At 52.1% G+C, this 18,333-nt stretch overlaps 5 protein-coding genes across 5 annotated transcripts; 3 read left to right on the top strand and 2 right to left on the bottom strand.

Moving 5' to 3' along the window:
* Positions 1 to 394: 394 nt before the first annotated feature.
* An08g08550 (uncharacterized protein) lies at positions 395 to 5,693 on the bottom strand (the record flags this gene model as incomplete). Its single annotated transcript, XM_059749246.1, has 4 exons — positions 395 to 2,134; positions 2,194 to 5,163; positions 5,203 to 5,556; positions 5,619 to 5,693. 4 exons carry the CDS (start codon positions 5,691 to 5,693, stop codon positions 395 to 397), a joined length of 5,139 nt encoding a protein of 1,712 aa, XP_059606157.1.
* Positions 5,694 to 7,939: 2,246 nt separating this feature from the next.
* Positions 7,940 to 10,807, top strand: An08g08540 (uncharacterized protein; the record flags this gene model as incomplete). Its single annotated transcript, XM_001392930.1, has 4 exons — positions 7,940 to 8,329; positions 8,385 to 8,995; positions 9,054 to 9,410; positions 9,457 to 10,807. 4 exons carry the CDS (start codon positions 7,940 to 7,942, stop codon positions 10,805 to 10,807), a joined length of 2,709 nt encoding a protein of 902 aa, XP_001392967.1.
* Positions 10,808 to 11,092: 285 nt separating this feature from the next.
* An08g08530 (uncharacterized protein) lies at positions 11,093 to 12,866 on the bottom strand (the record flags this gene model as incomplete). Its single annotated transcript, XM_001392929.1, has 2 exons — positions 11,093 to 12,446; positions 12,511 to 12,866. 2 exons carry the CDS (start codon positions 12,864 to 12,866, stop codon positions 11,093 to 11,095), a joined length of 1,710 nt encoding a protein of 569 aa, XP_001392966.1.
* A 607-nt stretch (positions 12,867 to 13,473) lies between these two features.
* On the top strand, positions 13,474 to 15,296 carry An08g08520 (uncharacterized protein; the record flags this gene model as incomplete). The annotated part of the gene is made up of 5 exons (XM_001392928.1): positions 13,474 to 13,612; positions 13,670 to 14,340; positions 14,402 to 14,748; positions 14,823 to 15,109; positions 15,187 to 15,296. 5 exons carry the CDS (start codon positions 13,474 to 13,476, stop codon positions 15,294 to 15,296), a joined length of 1,554 nt encoding a protein of 517 aa, XP_001392965.1.
* A 277-nt stretch (positions 15,297 to 15,573) lies between these two features.
* Positions 15,574 to 17,246, top strand: An08g08510 (uncharacterized protein; the record flags this gene model as incomplete). Its single annotated transcript, XM_059749245.1, has 4 exons — positions 15,574 to 15,606; positions 15,670 to 16,193; positions 16,232 to 16,379; positions 16,440 to 17,246. The coding sequence occupies 4 exons, from the start codon at positions 15,574 to 15,576 to the stop codon at positions 17,244 to 17,246; spliced, it is 1,512 nt and encodes a 503-aa protein (XP_059606156.1).
* Positions 17,247 to 18,333: the final 1,087 nt, after the last annotated feature.

Raw genomic sequence — 18,333 nt, 5'->3', positions numbered from 1 at the left:
TCCTGGGACCAAACAGTGCTGAATAATGGCCAGTCCAGTCTCGGTCGATAACTAAGGTCCGGGTAAACGCAATCACGTTCAACGGCGGGTCTCTTTTCTCGAAAGGCAAAGAAAAAAGAGACTTCAAAGTCAAGCCTTGAATTTGGTGGATCACCAAGTGGAGCCTGAGTGGAGCCTGGGGCCACACACTCGGACTTCTCGCCGACTTCTCTTTGCTTCTACTCAAACATCCCGAGATAAGACGTTGAAATTTAACAAATGGAAATTCTGACTGTATTATCACATCCGATGATGTAGTACCAATGGAATAGTAGTAGTAGTAGTAGGTACAGAACGACTCAATAGAAAATTAGTTACGTCCACATGTATGTACTCCTCTCGCCACATCTTTCTTCTACTCGCTGTCCTCTGCGAAATCATCCTCCGAATCTCCTCCGGCTCCAAAATCGTCACTGTCATCATCAATCACATATGTCTTCTTCTTGGCCGTTGCCGTGCGCCGCGATGGCCGGCTAGTGGGCGCTGCGGGAGAATCCAAGATATCATTAGCCATCGCATCAATGTCGTCGTCCGACAAGTCATCCGCCAGTTGCTTCTTCTTTCCGGTCGTCTTGGCTTGCTTGGAAGCGTACGCCTTGGCCGCCGGCGACAGCGCCGTCTGCTTAGCAGATGCAGCCGTGGTGGTGGCATCCTTCTTTGGCCGTCCTCGTGGCTTCGCGGCCGGTTTGGCTGCCGCTGCCTTGCCTCGGGCCGCCGGCTTGGCCTTGGTAGCGGCCGGCTTCACTGGCTCATCCTCCTCCTCATCGCTGTCAACTAACGTCTTGGTCTCCTTGGACTTAACCTGCAGCGACCGGCGCGGAGAGCTCTGTGGGACGAGCTTGCTGTAGTCAGTCTCGTCTGCGTCGAAATCGGGAGACTGCTTCGAGGCCTTGGAGCTGCTGGCCAGTCCCGAGGTGCTGCCGGCCCCAGAGCGCTCCGAGAACAGCTGCCGGGAGTCCGATGTCGATCCGCCGGTAGTGCCGCCGATCCCCTTGACCATTTTGCTCACGTCGCCCAGGAGGTCGTCCCCGTTGTCGCTGTCCGAGTCACTCAAGGTGTACTTGGCCGGCTTGCGCGCTCGACTGGGCGCTGGGTCAGCCTTGCTAGTCTCGGCGGCCTGCGCCTTAGTGATCTCCATGAACTCGTCGTCGTCTAGCTCGATCTCCTCTTCCGCTGGCTTAGCCTTCGCTTTGGCTGCTGGACGGCCCCGTTTAGCTGGTGCTTTCTTCACCTCAGTACTATCGGGATCCTCGGCCTTAACTTTGGACGCAGCCTTGGGTGCAGCCCGACTCTTCTTCGGCAAGATTTCCACATCGGATTCGCCTGTCTCTTTCTCTTCTTCCTTCGCTGGCGCTGCCGGCTTGCTGGCCCCGCGATTCTTCTTCGGCATTACCTCCATTTCAAAATCATCGTCGTCGTCATCGTCGTCCGCTGCAGGCTTGGGCTTAGGAGAGGACTTGTTCAAGAAACTATGGAGCGTGCCTTTAGGCTCCGCCTTCTTCGGACCGCGCTTGGTCTTCGGTGCGGCGAAGTCTTCATCATCCGAGTCATCATCCTTAGCAGCCTTGCGCTTGCGGGCACCACCACGGCCCACAGCCGTCATCAGCTTGGAGGAGGTACGGCGGCCCATGTTTGTCACCTTACGCATGCGACGAGCTTCATCGTCGAGCTGGAAGCGCCATTCGTTGATGAAGTCATCCAAATCCCGCTTCCAGATATCTTCCTTGGAAAGCTTGATCAAGGTGTCAATTTCCATCTCCTTATCACCAATCTGGCGACGGAGGCGCTCCACACGCTCCTGGGTCAACGACCAGATCGCCATACCCAGCAGGTAGTCATACGCGTTGGAAAGATTGCTGGTATCATCGACGTCTTCGGATTCCTCCTCATCTTCAGCAGCTGGCTCGGCTTCCCCTGCCTTGGCAGCATCCGCCACCTTGGGGAATGGCTTGAAGCCCTTGTCCTTCAGCTCCACAACGAGCACATTCTTCTTCTTCTTCGAAACGACGAGCTCACCGTCGATGATCATCTGGACAAAGCGCGCCTGGTTGCTCAGCTTCTCCAGCTCCTTTTGCATTTCGTTGAGTTGGTATTGCTAAACTTCGGTGTTAGTAGACAGCACACTAGCATCAAGTTCGTCTGGGAATGGCCTACCTTGCGGCGCTCGTAATACTTCAGACGGACTGCAAAGAATTCCTTCAGAATGTCGTCCACTGTCGCATATTTGGTAATCCGACCCTCGGGATCAAACGCAACCAAGTTCGTGGTGGCGATGGTCTTCGTCAGCTTGAACTTTTCTTCCAAGCCTTCTTCGACGGCAGACTTCAGATGCTTCTCATCCATTTGGATTACAAAGTGAACCTTGGTGTGCGTGTTGTAATCCTTGTAGTCCTTGATGAACGACGGTGTCTTTTCCGCCTTGATGATATCTTCAAGCTTATCCTTGAAATCCTGAGTCCAAGTTCGGATGGGCAGTTCGGTGATCTCTACTTCCTTCTCACCAGTCTCTTTGATGATACCGCTGAATTTGAAGCGATCACCGCCAATAGAAGTGACCTCACCTGTGAACCCACGGAACCAGGGCTGCATAGGTTTGATCTCCTCGCCATTCATCAGCCGCTTCAGGTTGTCCACGACGTCCTCCGGGTTGTAGTTGGGAATCGAGGAACTCCAGCCGGTACCGATACCGTCCGCACCGTTGATCAGAATCATGGGAACCACCGGCATGTAGACCTCTGGCTCGATAGTCTTACCATCGTCGACGTTGTAGGTCAGTAGAGGCTCGTCTGACGCATGGAAGATGCGGCGCGCGAACGGGGACAGCCGCGTGTAAATATAACGCGCACTGGCGCAGTCGGAACCACCCTGAAGACGACTACCAAAGTTACCGCTAGGCTCCAGGCAGTTGATGTTGTTGGACCCAACAAAGGTCTGCGCCAGGCCAACAATGGTTTGCTGCAAGGAAATATCACCGTGCTGGTACGCGGTCATACCCGAGACGTGACCAGCCAACTCGACGACCTTCATGTCCTTCTTCAGATTGCGACGGAAACAGGTGTACAGAACCTTACGCTGACCAGGCTTCAGACCGTCAACAACAGAGGGAATCGAACGAACATTGTCCGCCATACTGAACAGGATAAGCTCTTTGTTGATGAAGTCGGTGTAGGTGATCTTCTCAACGGAATGATCCAAGAAGGTTCCGGGCTTGAACTGCCGCAGCCACTCCTTACGCTCGTCAGCCTTCTTCTTCGAGAAAGCCAGCTCGATCAACTCCGCCTCGTTATCCTGCATGGTGTGGAACTCCTTAAGGTGACGGTCCAAGTCGCGGAAGTAGACCTGGGCATCCTCAGTAGTACTGGTACCCAAACCCTTGTAGTACTTGTGATCCCAACCACGCTCATGCTGGTGCTCCTCCGCCCATGCCTCGTACTCGGGCATAGTGAAGAAAGAACGCTGTTTGGTAGGGTTTTTGGGATCACCCTTCCACACCTTTACAATGGGAGTGATGAACTCAATCAAGAACTCGGGAATCTTCAGCAAACTGGGAAACTGGGCCTGTAGGAAGTTGATGAGCAGGCCCTTGATGTGACTACCGTCGTGATCCTGATCAGTCATGATCATCAAGTGACCGTACCGAAGGCCGCGGGTGTCGGTATACTCCTTCTTGTGCTGCAGACCCAAGAAGTTCTTGATATTCTGAATTTCCTGATTTTTTGAGATCTGGTCGAAGGAAGCGTCACGGACGTTGAGCAGTTTACCTCGAAGCGGGAAAACGCCAAAAAGATCCGGGCCAACAACCGCTCGACCAGCCATGGCCAGACCCTTGGCAGAGTCACCTTCTGTGAGGATCAGGGTGCAGTGATGGCCGTCCTTGGTGCCGGCCTTGTTGGCATCGGTCAACTTGGGGTTGTTCATGCGGGAGCGCCGGCCACCGTCCGTCTTTTTGAGCATCTGATCGGCCTTCTGCTGGGCGAAATGCAAGATGTTCTCCATCACCGCTGTCTTCAGGATCTTCTTATAGAAGTCTTCATCAAGCACACATTTACTACCAAATTGGGAAGCCTTAGTCGTCAGCTGTTCTTTGGTCTGGGATGTGAATGCCGGGTTGACAATCAGTGCGTTGACGAAGATGAAGATGTGGTTTCGGATCTGGGCTGTTTTCAACGTGGCGCCGTTTTTATTCTTCTTTTTCACTTGCTCAGCCAATCTATTACAGATCTGATCGGCAATGTAGTTAACATGGGTACCACCAGAGGTGGTCGCAATGGAGTTTACGAAGGACACCTGTTGGAAAGCGCCATCGGAAACGGCGAAACCGACCTCCCAGCGAGGGTCTGGGCTGCAAGTAATAATCTCGTCCTTCGGGGCGGGACCAGTGTCTCCACGTTCCTTACGAATAGCCTTGGTGTACATCTCCATGTACTTCTTGAAGCCGCGGATAGGGATGCGAGTGCCGTTCAGCTTGACATTCACCTTTGCAGTGCCTGCCAGGTCATACACACGACGCTTGACAAGAGCCTCGAAGTCATCATCCATGCCGTCCATGCCGAATTTGGCGTAGTCTGGCTTGAACGTGACCTTGGTGTAGTCTTCTCCCTTGGCCTCGGTAATCTTGGCCTTGCCGATCTTGGTCATGTTTTCCGTCCATGTCTGCCTATATTTCTTCTTCTGAGACGAGTCCTGAGTCTCGATGGAGAACTCAGTGGAGAAAACGTTACAGAGCTTGGCACCGAAACCGTTACGACCACCGGTGACCTTCTGTTGCGTGTCATCGTAGTTGGAGGAGGTGAGGAGATGACCAAAGATCAACTCGGGGACGTAGATCTTTTCCTTGGCATGCATTTCGATGGGAATACCGCGGCCATTGTTCCAGACACTGATCACGCCCGACTCACGGTCGACCGTCACGCGGATCTCGCTCATATTCTCGTCATTCTGTTTGTTATCGGCTGCGTTGACGACAATTTCATCGAAGATCTTGTAGAGACCGGGCACATAGGAGACTTCACGGTACTCCATTCCGTCCGACTCCGAACTGTATACCCACATTTGCTGCGTCGTGCGTTCGACGGAGCCAATATATGTATCGGGACGTTTAATGATGTGTTCAAGTTGTGTAAGCTATAAATGCGACGGTTAGCCCAAGTTTGGCCCAGCGACGCCGGAAATACTTGCCTTCTGGTACTTCTCTGATGCATTGTTGGACTTTCCGGGCTCTACGGAATCATCTTTTCCAAATGATTCATTTTCCACATCCGCGAGGGGCTTAGCGCCGCCCTTCTTGGAGGGACCAGCCGTCTTCTTCGCCTTCTTGGGAGGGGTGTGCGACAGAACAGAGTCGTCGGACATGTGATCGTCATCGTCGTCCATATTGTCGTCGTCATCGCTATCCGGTTTGGCACGTTTTTTCGAAGCCGCCTTGGATGTGGTCTTCGTAGTGAGGGTGGTCTGGGTGAGCTTCTTAGGCGCTGCCTTAGAAGCTGCCTTCTTGGGGGCTGCCTTGGCCTTGGGCTTCTGTAATTATCATGAGCTCGCTGAGTCCGAAGCAGGAGGCTAGAATGAGAAGTGTTACGTACCGGAGCGGGCTCGGGGACGAAGTCGGAGCTTCCTTCGTCGTCGAAGACGGAGTCGTCCATGATCGAATCGTCCATTATGAGGAGATAACGCTTCGCACGCGCAGGTAAAGGGAGGCGAACGGAAAAGGAGGATAAGGAGTGACGGGAAGGGTGAAAATTTCAGCGAGAGAAAGATTTATGAAAGAACAACCTGCAACCAGCGAGGCCGTAGAAAAAGTAGGGGATAAGTAAGTAAAAAAAAGCAGCCAATTCCCCAGATAGGCTACTTTATGTCGACCGTGTGTTGTTTGTTGTCGAAGTCTTTGTTGACGCGCTCAATGCGACGCTGCGCTGCGGCAGAGAAACAGTTCTGGCCGCTGACCGCCCTCGGATCAATGTCGGGCCTCTGCTGAAGTGGCGCTAAAGTGGCTCAAAGAGGAAATCTCCAAACACTCGGGCCCAAAGCGGAAGGCACGACCAAAACATGCAAGGCTGGCGCGGGGGAGGGGGATTTATCAACAACATAAAGAAGTCACTAACACCGGGCAAGGTTATTCTTAGCACAAAGCCCTACATCAAGTGCAGCGAACAAGGGATGCCATGCGATCATTGCTGCTCAACCCTTTGTTGTTGTGAAGAAACATGAATCACCCACGTTGACAGCTGCCACCCATGTTGTGGCGGTCGCCTCGGACACTGAGTGATGTTGAATAGGTGACACTGAGTAGACAGACCTATGTACCACCAAATGACTTCTGTATTATTATAAGCTACGATCATTGGATTCGGTCACCTCTACTACTCTTTAAACAACTTCTTTCAGTATTAGAACAGTAATCGGTATTACTACCTAGTAGTATTCAACTGACAGAGTCAATGTGATGACAATTAGTTGAGAGGTGGGGTGTCTTGTAGCCGAGAAATATATTATCATGATCAGAAGATTACTATCTATCTATAGATAGAGTCCTTGGGCAACTGCTAGTATTCAATACTGGTGGATAGTTATACGCTCTCTACCTCTGCCAGGGTCTGGAGCTTTTCAATAGTACTCTGCAAGGCAATGGAGATTACAATATCACCCATTGAACTGACTCGATCTTCCCTTCACTTTCCTCTTCGCTCTCGCGGCCTTCTAGAAGCCTGGTGGAAGGCTAAGTGTTAACCGTAACGGTAATTTTCACAGTGGGTCTCAAATCATCCAATGAACGCAGCCAAGACATACTATCTGACCAATAAACAGAAGCCGAACCCGACCTGAATCAGATGAAACCGGTCATGTCACGTTTTAAAACAGGAGTCAGGGGCCACCCCCTCAACACAACAACATGCTTCCTTCACCACTGGCCAGATGCTGTCGAAGGGGCGGTTACTCCGACACTGATTCCTCGAGATCTTTTCATAGATAAGCCAGCTCCGACGATTTAGCCTTGCGATTTGCGGTCCAAAGGTCCAACGCCTCACCTAGCCCCTCCGTGACCCCTCCTCGAGCCCGTCTCTTGTGGATCAAGTGCACCGGCCGATAAAAAACTACGCACCAGATGGGGTCGTGGATCGACCGGCCCCGAGCGAAACGACGGTAGGGCCATGGGATATTGCGCTGGCATCACTAGTGTAGACATTCGACCCTTCGAGAAATCACCCGCGGGAGAGAAGGAGGGCAGGCCGGGTCGATCAGGGAATTCCACGGTTCGCAGGCCGTGGAGAATGGCTCCATCTTGATCAGGCGGTGATAAGCAATTCCAGATCGTGAGCAAAATCTACGTAATTCCAAAGAATGTTGGTTATACTGTGTAATGGAAAGCAGGGCTGTTTGGTAGCATTTAAGCTGTAGATGAACAGTAGTCTGGAATGATTATTGAAAATCGATCGACGGGGCGAGAAGAATGGGGGATGTTGAGTGGCCCGCCCAAGTGTTGCCCCTGAAGGACTGAAGGAGGGAACCTGACAGGTTAATGGCGATTGTTAGTGTCGGGGACTAACCGTCGCCAACGCTAATAATACTCGCGACGCTCCTGATCCCTTTCCCCCCCCCATCCGGCCTTGAAATCCAAAATCACCGCTGTTTCCTTCCTTGCCTCTGCTCGTCATCCTTTCTTCTTTCTGGCCCCTCACTTTCACGCGCTGGTTCTTACCTTCGACCCCCCTTCCGCGCCGGAGAGATATGCTGTCGTTATTGACAGCCCCTCCCTCGACTGTCCGCCCTCCTTATCGTGTCTGGCTGCTGGCTTAACCCCTCCGTCGCCCTTTAAACACTCACACCCACCCCCTAACATCTCGATCTTCCCGAGGAATGCGCCTTTGACACCGGCATTCAACGTCTCAGCCCAATCAGGAACGCAATGGCCATGGAGAACGCCGATCGCTCCCCCTCCCACGTCCATTCGGACTCCGTCAACACTGGGTCCCACGATACCGACTCAATGGTCACCGTGCCATTGACCTCCAATTCGGAACACACCCAACCCGACTGGCGCTCTCTCAACATCCCTCAAACCCCTGTCGACGTGACATCTCCAACCCGGGAGCACGTAAGTGATGGTGAGGAGGACTCCAGGACAACCCCGACGCAGGAACCAGCAAGGACGGACCTAGATCAATGCTCCAATAATGGCGATGCTAGCTCGATACGGTCCCGCAGTAGCGAGGAGCGGGACAGAAGCGATGCAGTGGATTGGGAGGAGCTGGAAAAGACAGAAGAGCAGGAACCCCGTTGTGAAGGATCGGATGAGGTGCGTATTTCTAGTCCGAGAGAAATTAAAAGATGCAGCAGTTAACGTGTACCAGTCGACTGCTCTTCTCTTAGCGCGTTTGGAGCAGGAGAACAATGCTCTTGCGACGAACCCCAAGTCTGCTCTGGCAAGCAAGTCGCATGCGCAGCGAGTCACCCGACCGTCTCGTGCGCAGTCCTTGCACCAGATCAAGCGACTGATTGACGAGGACCCCCGATCATCATTACGCTACTCCCAGCTGCCTCCTCCGCCAATGACCGAACTCGAATTCTGGGCAGCGCTGGTCGCAGATTATCCCCAAACGGCCCAGAGACTACCTACACTCACCTCGAACAAAATCCGGAGCGGTGTTCCGCCACCACTGCGTGGTGTGGTGTGGCCCAGCTTGGCGGGCGCCCGGGATAACACATTGTTGACGGAATACCAGCGATTGTGCGGCGAGACGAGTCCATATGAAGGGCTAATTGGGAAAGATATTGGCCGTAGCTTTCCCAATGTGGAGATGTTCCGGGATCCCAATGGTGAGGGGCAGCAGATGCTCGCACGAGTGCTGAAATGCTTCAGTCTGTACGATACCAAGATCGGCTACTGCCAGGGACTGGGCTTTGTCGTTGGTCCCTTGCTGATGCACATGACGGATGCAGAAGCGTTCTGCGTACTCGTTAGGTATGTGGACGATCAAGCTATGATACAGCGTACTCTTCAGAACTAACCAGTGCCTCAGGCTGATGGACCATTACGACTTGCGGACATGCTACCTTCCTGATCTCTCCGGTCTTCATCTTCGCGTCTATCAATTCCAGAACCTGCTGGCTCGCCTGCGACCTGGCTTGTTCGCACACCTTGAGATGCTACATGTTGAGCCGGTCTACGTATCGCAATGGTTCTTGTCCTTCTTCGCTGTCGCATGCCCGCTGCCCATGCTTCTACGTATCTACGACGTTATCTTCCTGGAGGGTGCCTGTGAAACATTGATGCGGGTTGCTCTCTCCCTGATGACGCGAAACGAGAAGAAAATAATGGCATGCGCAGAATTCGAAGATGTTATGCAACTGTTGCTTTCGAGGAGTTTGTGGGATACGTAAGTCTTCAGTCAAGCCAATCATGATTTCATCTAATTCCCATAGGTATGCCTGCCACGCGGACGACTTCGTGAACGACTTTGTTTCTCTCACGTCGCTTGTGACAAAGGAAAGCCTCCAGGCGCTGGAAGCTAGCTATAACCAGTCACAAGGAGTTCCAACCGGCATTTCGTTCCCTCAGATGCAGGCAGCAGCTTCTCGATTCCTCGGGCGACTCTGGGCGGGGTCTAACTCACACAACTCCGTCAAGTCCATCAGTCTCAACCCCAACAGTGCAAGTGCGTCTAACCTGTCCAGCATCCGACGATCCACGTCCAAACAGAGCATGACATCAACCCTCAATTCTGTGGAGTCCGCCTCCGATGCCAGCACCGCACCGACGGAACTGTCGACAGACGTACAAAAGCCACGTGCAAAATCAGCTATATCCCAGCACAAAGACCGCGACCTCCACACACAAATCGAGGATCTCCTCATGGCTCTCAGCGACCTTCAACGCCAACATGCCGACCTCACGCGAGAACTGCAGCAAGAACGGGAGGAGCGCGAGGAAGACCAAGCTCTTGCCAAGTCAATGCTGCAATACATCAAAGAGACTTCCAATGAGCCACCCATGGACCTAATTCACAAAGCCGACGCGAGATTCGCCATGATTGAAACGCACAGGGTCGTTTCAACCGACCAAACCAAGCACCAACTGCGCGACGACCTCAACCGGTACAAGGAGATGCATGAACTAGAATCAAACCGATGCAAGAGCCTGACGCGCCGTATTGATGAGCACGAGAAAGAAAATGCATCCCTTCGAGAACAACTCCGCGAAGCACGCGGCCGTATCCAAGACAGCTACCGTGAGCGCCAGCGGCTAGAGCGAATGGTCCGGGAGCTACGCACGGTCAAAACCAAGACCAGGAACTCCGACTCGACGCCGTCCGAAACCTACGGCTCCCCAACCAGCGACACCAGCGAAGGCTACACCAGCACCGGTCTCCGGGAATTGAAACTCGTCCGCACCAACTCACAAAAGAGCCAAAAAAGCACCACAACATCGACCACGTTCAACAAACGATCCAGCAGCTTGGGACTGCAATCCGTCCTTGCAACCGAGAATAACAAACCGGCAGCGGAGGAATCCCTACTGCTTGAACTTGTCAATGCAAAAACGGCAGAAGCAGTCGCACGCCAAGAACTTGAAGAAGTCAAAGGCAAACTGGACTCGATGCGGAAGGTCATGGCACGGAACGGGATCATACCTGAGGGTCGACATTCGTTCCTGGGCAGGCCACCGTCTATTGCGAAGGCGCCGACGGAGCCAGCACCGAATGGGGGCGGACTGTTTAGTGGATGGGGAAGACGTGCTGTATCAACCAGCAATGAGTCTTACGAGGGACGATAGACATGCCAGAGTACACATGCCTAAGGCTGGCTGGTCTACGACTCTCGAGAATTTCCTTGTATCACTTTATTTCTTTGTTTCTGTCATATTTCTGGTTGGAGTTCAACAAAGCGGATGCATGTATGCCTAGACGGGATAAGATGGTGTTAGATTGTATGATATCCCTCCTGTACAGATAACACGTACAAACATAATAACAGTGAAGAATAGACAACAACCAAAAAAAACCAACAATTAACAGAACCATTATCCTAGAGAGATACATGCACTATTAGAAACTCTCACCTACCAAGCCCTCTCCACTCCCTTCTTCTTCAACTCCTCCTGAAACACCGAATAAGAATCAAACATCCCGGACTCCTGAAAATACCTCTCGTAATGCGCAATCATCTCCGCCAATTTCTCCGGCATCCTCTCCGCAAGATCATCCACCTCCCCCAAATCCCTCGACAGATCATATAACTCCCACTTCCCCTGCCCCCTTGGCGGAGGCAAAAACAACGCCTTCCAATTCCCAGCCCTCACAGCCGCAATTCCCAGCTGCTCCCACCCCACAACATCCGCATGATAGATATCGACGTCTACTTTGGATTCCAACAACGGCCGCCAGGAATGTCCGCGCACGGGTGCTACTTCCCTCCCGCGGAAGGTCGTTCCGGGGAGATTGATACCCGCTAGATCGAGCACCGTGGGGAGAATGTCCATCACTGTGGTAAAGGTGTTGGTGATAGTTCCTGGCTTCATACCAATGGTTTCGTTAAGCAGGGGCGGATACCGCACAATACACGGACACCTGATTCCCCCCTCCGTCGTGAAGGACTTGGTAGCTCGACAGGGCGCAGTAGCCGCCGAGGCCCATTGGGGTCCGTACCATACAAAGGAGTTATGATTTCCCAGATTCTCGAGCGAGTTGTCGTAGTATTTCTCGATTACGTCGCCTAAAGTAGCACCCGCTAGGACGGGGATAGCTTCGAGGAGCTGGCCTTCTGCGCCGTTATCGGACATGAATACCACGAAGGTATTGTCCCATTCGTCTATGGATTGGAGATATTCACGTACGCGGCCGATGTTCACGTCGATGAGATCGACCATTGCGGCGTAGATTTCCATGGCGCGGGAGGACTTTGCCTTTTCTTCCGGAGGTAGCTCGTCCCAGGGGGTTGTGCCGAGGGTGATTATGGGAGCTGGATCGACATCTGCTGGGACGAGGCCGTTTTTGATCAGGCTTCGGAGACGGCGGCTGCGGAGGGCGAGGGGGCCGTCGGTGTATAGGCCGTGGTACTTTTGGATGGTTTCGGGGGGTGCTTGGAGGGGCCAGTGGGGGGCTGTGAAAGGGAGGTAGGCGAAGAAGGGTTGGTCCTTTTGGTCCGGGGTGCGATTCTGGAGGATGGAGAGGAGATTGTCGGTAAATGTGTTGGAGGAGTAAAAGTCTTTGGGTAGGTCTGTGTCGCCGTTTAGGAATTGGTCGTCGCGCATCCAGAGGCCTTGTTTGTCGCCCTTAAGGATGACTCGGGGCTTTTCGGTGGTGTCGTAGAGCTGGGGCTCGTGGTTGTAGTGGTTGCCTGCGCCGGGGAGGAGGGTAAAGACTTTGGTGAAGCCGCGGGAGCAGGGGGCTACATCTTTGGTTAGGCCTAGGTGCCTGTGTTGTTGTATGGTTAGCGTCGGTATGCTTGTTGGAAGGTGAAGCTGAAGGAGAGACGCACCATTTGCCGGACATGCAGGTGAAGTAGTCGTTGTCTTGTAGGATCTCGGGCAGGGCTGCGACTTTGTAGTTTAGATAGCCTTCGTATCCGGATTTACCGTCGAAGATGTGTGGGAATCGGTTTCTTCTCTCTGCCATGACGCCCAGTCCTGCGATATGCGCATCTGTGCCTGAGAGAAGCATCGCCCGGGTCGGTGAGCAGGAAGCCGCAGTGTGGAAATCTGTCATGCGGATGCCTTCCATTGCTAGACGGTGCAGGTTGGGCGTGTCAATTTCTCCCCCAAAGGGAGAAGTGTCGCTGAAGCCAAGGTCATCGGCGACGATGACGAGGAAGTTCGGGCGTTTAGGTGCGGTCATGGTGGTGTTGTGCTGAGGATGGAATTTTTTGTGTTTGACGCAACCACACACATGATTCCCATGAGGTGCTCGATAGCTCCATACTTATCTGATAAACATGCGCGCATATTGTTTCATTCCCTGCTACCTTGGCGATATTTTGAAAGAGACAGGTGATGTTATTGGACACTTGAAACTAACATGACTGTTAGCTCAGCCGCTAACGCTTGGACGGCACAATCAGCGATGGTACCATCACTCCGCACGATGGCTTCATCTACCTCCATTGATTACCTACCATTCTCCCCACTGCGTGACGACTTAAGCTTATAGTGTCCGGTACTCGGCCAGACTACGGCTGTCGGTCTTTTAGCGCAGAATTAACTGAACAGGACAGAGTGCGCCACTCCCCTCCAGACGCCTATGGAGCGATATGGCAACATTGCCCCAGAATGTCGCGATATATCTCGAGAAAGACTATAAAGAAAGTCAAGGGCGCGAGATGGCTTGGATTATGCAAATCTGGCAAGGATTCATTCTTCTGTAGCTCGTCTGAGCCGAAGGCTTCCTTGACTTTGCCGAGATATACTCGAATTCCGCTTAGTTCGCCGCGCTTCGAACGGAAACAATGACAAGCTTAAAGAGCTTACAGAATATGCGTCATGCTTTCACTTGGAATATGCTGATAGCATACGCTCTCATTGCCACTAGTGTCTTTAGCTATGGCTTTGACGACGCTGTTTACTCGACTATCCAGACCATGGATTGTAAGGAATAGAGATCCCCTGTCTATGCATCCAAGTTCATTGTTGACTTTCTTCAAGCTTTCGAGAAACAGTTCGGCACCTACGATAACTCTACTGGGGAATACGGGTTCAGTACCCAGCATTTGGCCTTCCTTAATTCCCTCGGTCTGCCTGCGAAAGCGGCTGGCACATTTATCGGATGGGCAATTGGAGAGTACTACGGACGTCGAGCCTGCTTCATCGGCATGCAGCTGATGTGCATCGTTGGTATCTCAGTCAGCTACAGCGCGACGACTTTCGGTCAGATCCTGGCCGGACGGATGATAGTGCAGTGTTTCATTGGCTGGGAGGACTGGCTTGTGCCCATGTTCCTCGCTGAGATCAGTCCTAGTGTGGTACGTGGGGCGACGGTGGTGATATACGTCTTTGCCCACATGTTTGGCTCATTTATTTGTGCTATCATCACGTATGAAACGGCCAAGTTAGAGGGAAACGTTGCTTGGAAAATCCCGATCGGTGTGATGTGGGCGTTTCCCTGCTTCAATCTGCTCTGTAGTTGGCTGGTGCCAGAAAGCCCTCGGTGGCTTGTCCGAAAGAACAAAATCCAGGCGGCGACGAAACAGCTCGAATATCTGAACAAGGGGAAGGATATAGATGTTGCTGATGAAGTGGCTTTCTTGCAGGCGTCTGTAGAGGCAAACGCACAGACGAAAGGTTCCTGGGCTGAACTACTCCAGGGGACCAATCGAGTAAGTCAATTCTTCTCGTACATGCCCCAAATTACGAGTGAGTGGTACTGACATCTCTAAGAGAAGGACAATGATTGCAGTCATGACCGCGGCTTTCAACCAACTGACCGGACAAGCCTTCGTCAGTCAGTATGGCAGTCTGTTCGTCAAATCCCTAAATGTCATGAACCCGTTCGCCTTCACGCTATTATCCCGGGGCATCTCGACCATGGGTCCTCTAGTTACCTTCTCCTTAGTTGACACCACTGGAAGACGACCCATATACCTGATTGGCGGTACCATGACCACCGCCCTGCTCATGACTTGTGGTGGACTAGGGACAGGCACCATAACCGATGGCAAAAAGCGTGGAGTTTGCGGGGTGCTCATGATGTACGGGCTGTTCTACATCATGTCATTCGGGTCTATGTATGCCCCCTTACCGCGGCGAGCATCAGTCTTCCTGGATGAAGCATGTGCTGACTATTGACCCATACCCACAGTTCCGTGATTACAGGCGCAGAAACACCCCACCTCCGACTCCGCGATAAGACCTCGGTTGTTGCCTGGCTTATCCGCATTGTATGCGACTTTGCAGTCTCCTACTCTCTTCCGTACCTACTCAAGGCCCCGTATGCCGATCTTCAGTCCAAGGTTGGCTTTATCTATGGATCCCTTGCAGCCCTGGGAGTGGTTTGCGGATACTTCTTCCTTCCCGAACTCACAGGACGCTCCCTGGAGGAGCTGGAAGAGATGTGGCAGCGGCGCATCCCTGCGCGAAAGTTCGCTGGTATGTATCACGATTGGCTCTAAGATTACTTGCCCCAAATTGATGTATGTTCCGAGCGAGCTAACGGATGAGTACAGACTGGGACTCAGACCGCACCGGAAGTATTGAAGCAAAAGAGGGCGGAACAGAGGAGGATGCTGAGAAGGCCAAAGGAGGACTGTCTCAGGTATATGTACAAAAGCTGTAAACGAGTATTCAATCAATTCCATTCTATCAGCTTCGACAATCTGTGATCAATAAAGTGAGTGTGGGCCCGACTATCTCCAGAGTAATGGGGCCCCATCGGCCTTTTGCTTTTGAGGATGAGCGGGGGTCACGGGTTGGCGGCTGTCGGTTCCTCCTTCACTGCCGTTCCCGAGCGATCGCTGCTCCACCCTTCGAGGTTTCCATGGATAAAAGGAGCCACAACCCAACACGCAGCTTCTGTATTTTCCAGTATCAACAAGCATCATACTAACAGTACCATGGCTTTTACCACCGAGGTGGAGTTTGACCAGGCAAGCTAAATCCACTTGTTTGCGACCGTATCGACACCGTCCTTGCTAACACAAGGGATATAGGCATATGCCAGTGTCCGAGCCGCCTTCACCTCGGGTCGCACGAAGAGCAAAGATTGGAGACGCCATCAGCTCAAGAGAGCCTGGTGGATGGTCGAGGATAACAAGAGTCGCATTCTTGATGCCCTTCGTGCCGACTTAAACAAGCATCCTCTGGAAGCTATGCTGGGGGAACTTACGGGCCTCCAGAATGACATTTTGCGTACCCTTGACAAGCTGGACGAATGGACGAAGGATGAGAAGCCTACACGATGGGATCCCATCAACTTCTTGGGCGGAACAGTAGTCCGTCAAGAGCCATTGGGCGTGTCATTGATTATTGGCGCTTGGAACTTCCCTTTCATGCTGACATTACAACCCTTGGTCGCTGCCATTGCCGCTGGCTGTGCGGTGGTTCTAAAGCCATCCGAGGTTGCACAAGCCTCTCAGGATCTCCTGATGGAAATCATCCCTAAATACCTGGATCGCGACGCCATTCAATGCATCAGTGCAGGGCCTTTGGAAATGAAGCATATTCTTGAAACTCGGTTCGATCACATCTTCTACACCGGATCTGCAAATGTAGCCAAGATTGTGTATACTGCTGCTGCCAAACATTTGACACCGGTCACTTTGGAATTGGGAGCCAAGGGCCTGCAATTGTTGCTCCTTCTGCGGACATTGACCTCGCGGCGAAACATGTTGCTTGGGCTAAGTTTATGAACGCTGGACAGGTATGGCTTCCTTTGTGAAACTAGAAGACCCACTCTTTCAGCCCTAACGTTGAAATCTAGGTTTGCATTAACGTGAATCACGTCCTCATCGACCCCAGAATACGTGAAGCTTTTGTAACAAGACTGATCCACTACTTCGATGAGTTCACTGGCGGTCGAGAGAACCAACCAGACTACTGCAGTCGCATCATTAATGAGCGAAATTTCGATCGTCTTGAGTCTCTTCTCGATAGAACATCCGGCAAGGTCATTTACGGTGGAATTCGCAACCGCCAAACTCGATACTTCGGACCTACCATTGTCGTGGACGTCAATCCTGATGATTCTCTCCTATCTGAAGAACTTTTCGGTCCCATTCTGCCCATCATTGATGCGGACCTTGATGCCGCCATCTCTTTCACTCGCAGTAATGAGCACCCCTTAGCTCTCTACGCCTTTACCAACGTTGAGTCTGAGAAGACGCGCATTCAGAACGAGACTGTTTCTGGTGGTGTGACATTTAATGACTGTATCCTTCATGCCGCTGCTCTTGATGCACCTTTTGGTGGTGTAGGAAACTCAGGTATTGGTTCCTATCATGGCAAGTACGGAATCCTTGCTTTCTCGCATCTTCGCACGTATGCGAATGCTATTCCAACTTGGATAGAAGGGGTTATGGGTGCAAGATATCCTCCTTATTCTGACGCAAACATGAGGAAGCTATCACCGCCTGTCAAGGCGCCTTTTGATCGAGAAGGGAATGATATAACTTCTCGCAGCAAAGTCCTGAGTACTGCGGCCACTCTGGCAGTTCTTGGTTTTTCAGTTTGGATGTTCGGAGCGAGGGAGAAGCTACCGCCTTATGCAAAGAACTGGTTGAGGAAGTGACGCTGTGTATTTGATGTATCTATTTTGATTGAAAGCACAATTCACGAGACTTTTGGAAGGCTCTTCCGTTCATACCAAGTTGAAGCCGCATACTGACATATTTTAGACGCCCTGATTGCTAAATGCGGATCTATTTATAACGCTGTGACTCCTTTCTGACTCGACTTTTGAGTCATATCCCAAGTCTACGGATCAATATGAAGTCAATAAAAACGATACATGTGACGCTCCCAACGACTATAAATTGCCCCTTGAGCCCCCGGACTTTCTTCCCCAGACTTCTTCTCCTACAACTCCCCATTCTACCATACATTCACCTACATTCACCTACATTCACCTACTTTCCCTACTTTCCCTACTTTCCCTACTTTCCCTACTTTCCCTACTTTCCCTACTTTCCCTACTTTCCCTACTTTCCCTACTTTCCCTACTTTCCCTACTTTCCCTACTTTCCCTACTTTCCCTACTTTCCCTACTTTCCCTACTTTCCCTACTTTCCCTACTTTCCCTACTTTCCCTACTTTCCCTACTTTTCCTACTGTTCTTCATACTATTCTGCTGTTCTCTGCTATTNTCATGTCTCTTTCTACCATTTCCTTCCCCGTTCCCACCTTTCTTCNTCTTCTATCTTCTTTNTCATCTTCATCCTTCTCTCTATTNTCTTCTACGACTGCCGGCTCTTTGTCTACAACAANTGAGCTGTCAGGTAAGTCGCCCTGCCCCCAGTCGACCCAAGCCATGTCAAGCCCTGGGGGCTTGTGATCACCTCCTACCTCGACTACCTCATCTACCTCAACCTACATCACCTGCCACCACCTGCCCTACCTCACCTTGCCCTACCTCAACCTGCCCTGCCTCGCCTTGCCCTACTTACCTACTTACCGACCTACCTAACTCACCTCAATCTGTCCTACCACACCGACCTCACCAACCTGTCCTGCCTACCTACCTGCCAATTTGCCAACCTGCCTCAGCATACAAGATATCAGGTAAGTCATCCTGTCCCCAGTCGACCCAAGCTATGTCAAGCCCTGGGGGCTTGTGGATCACCTCAACCTGCCCTACCTTGCCTACCCTGCCTCACCTG

This window comes from Aspergillus niger (genome assembly GCF_000002855.4).
Source record: "Aspergillus niger supercontig An08".
NCBI lineage: Eukaryota > Fungi > Ascomycota > Eurotiomycetes > Eurotiales > Aspergillaceae > Aspergillus > Aspergillus niger.
The sequence above is the reverse complement of the archived record's forward strand: the minus strand, read 5'-3'. Positions and strand labels throughout refer to the sequence as shown.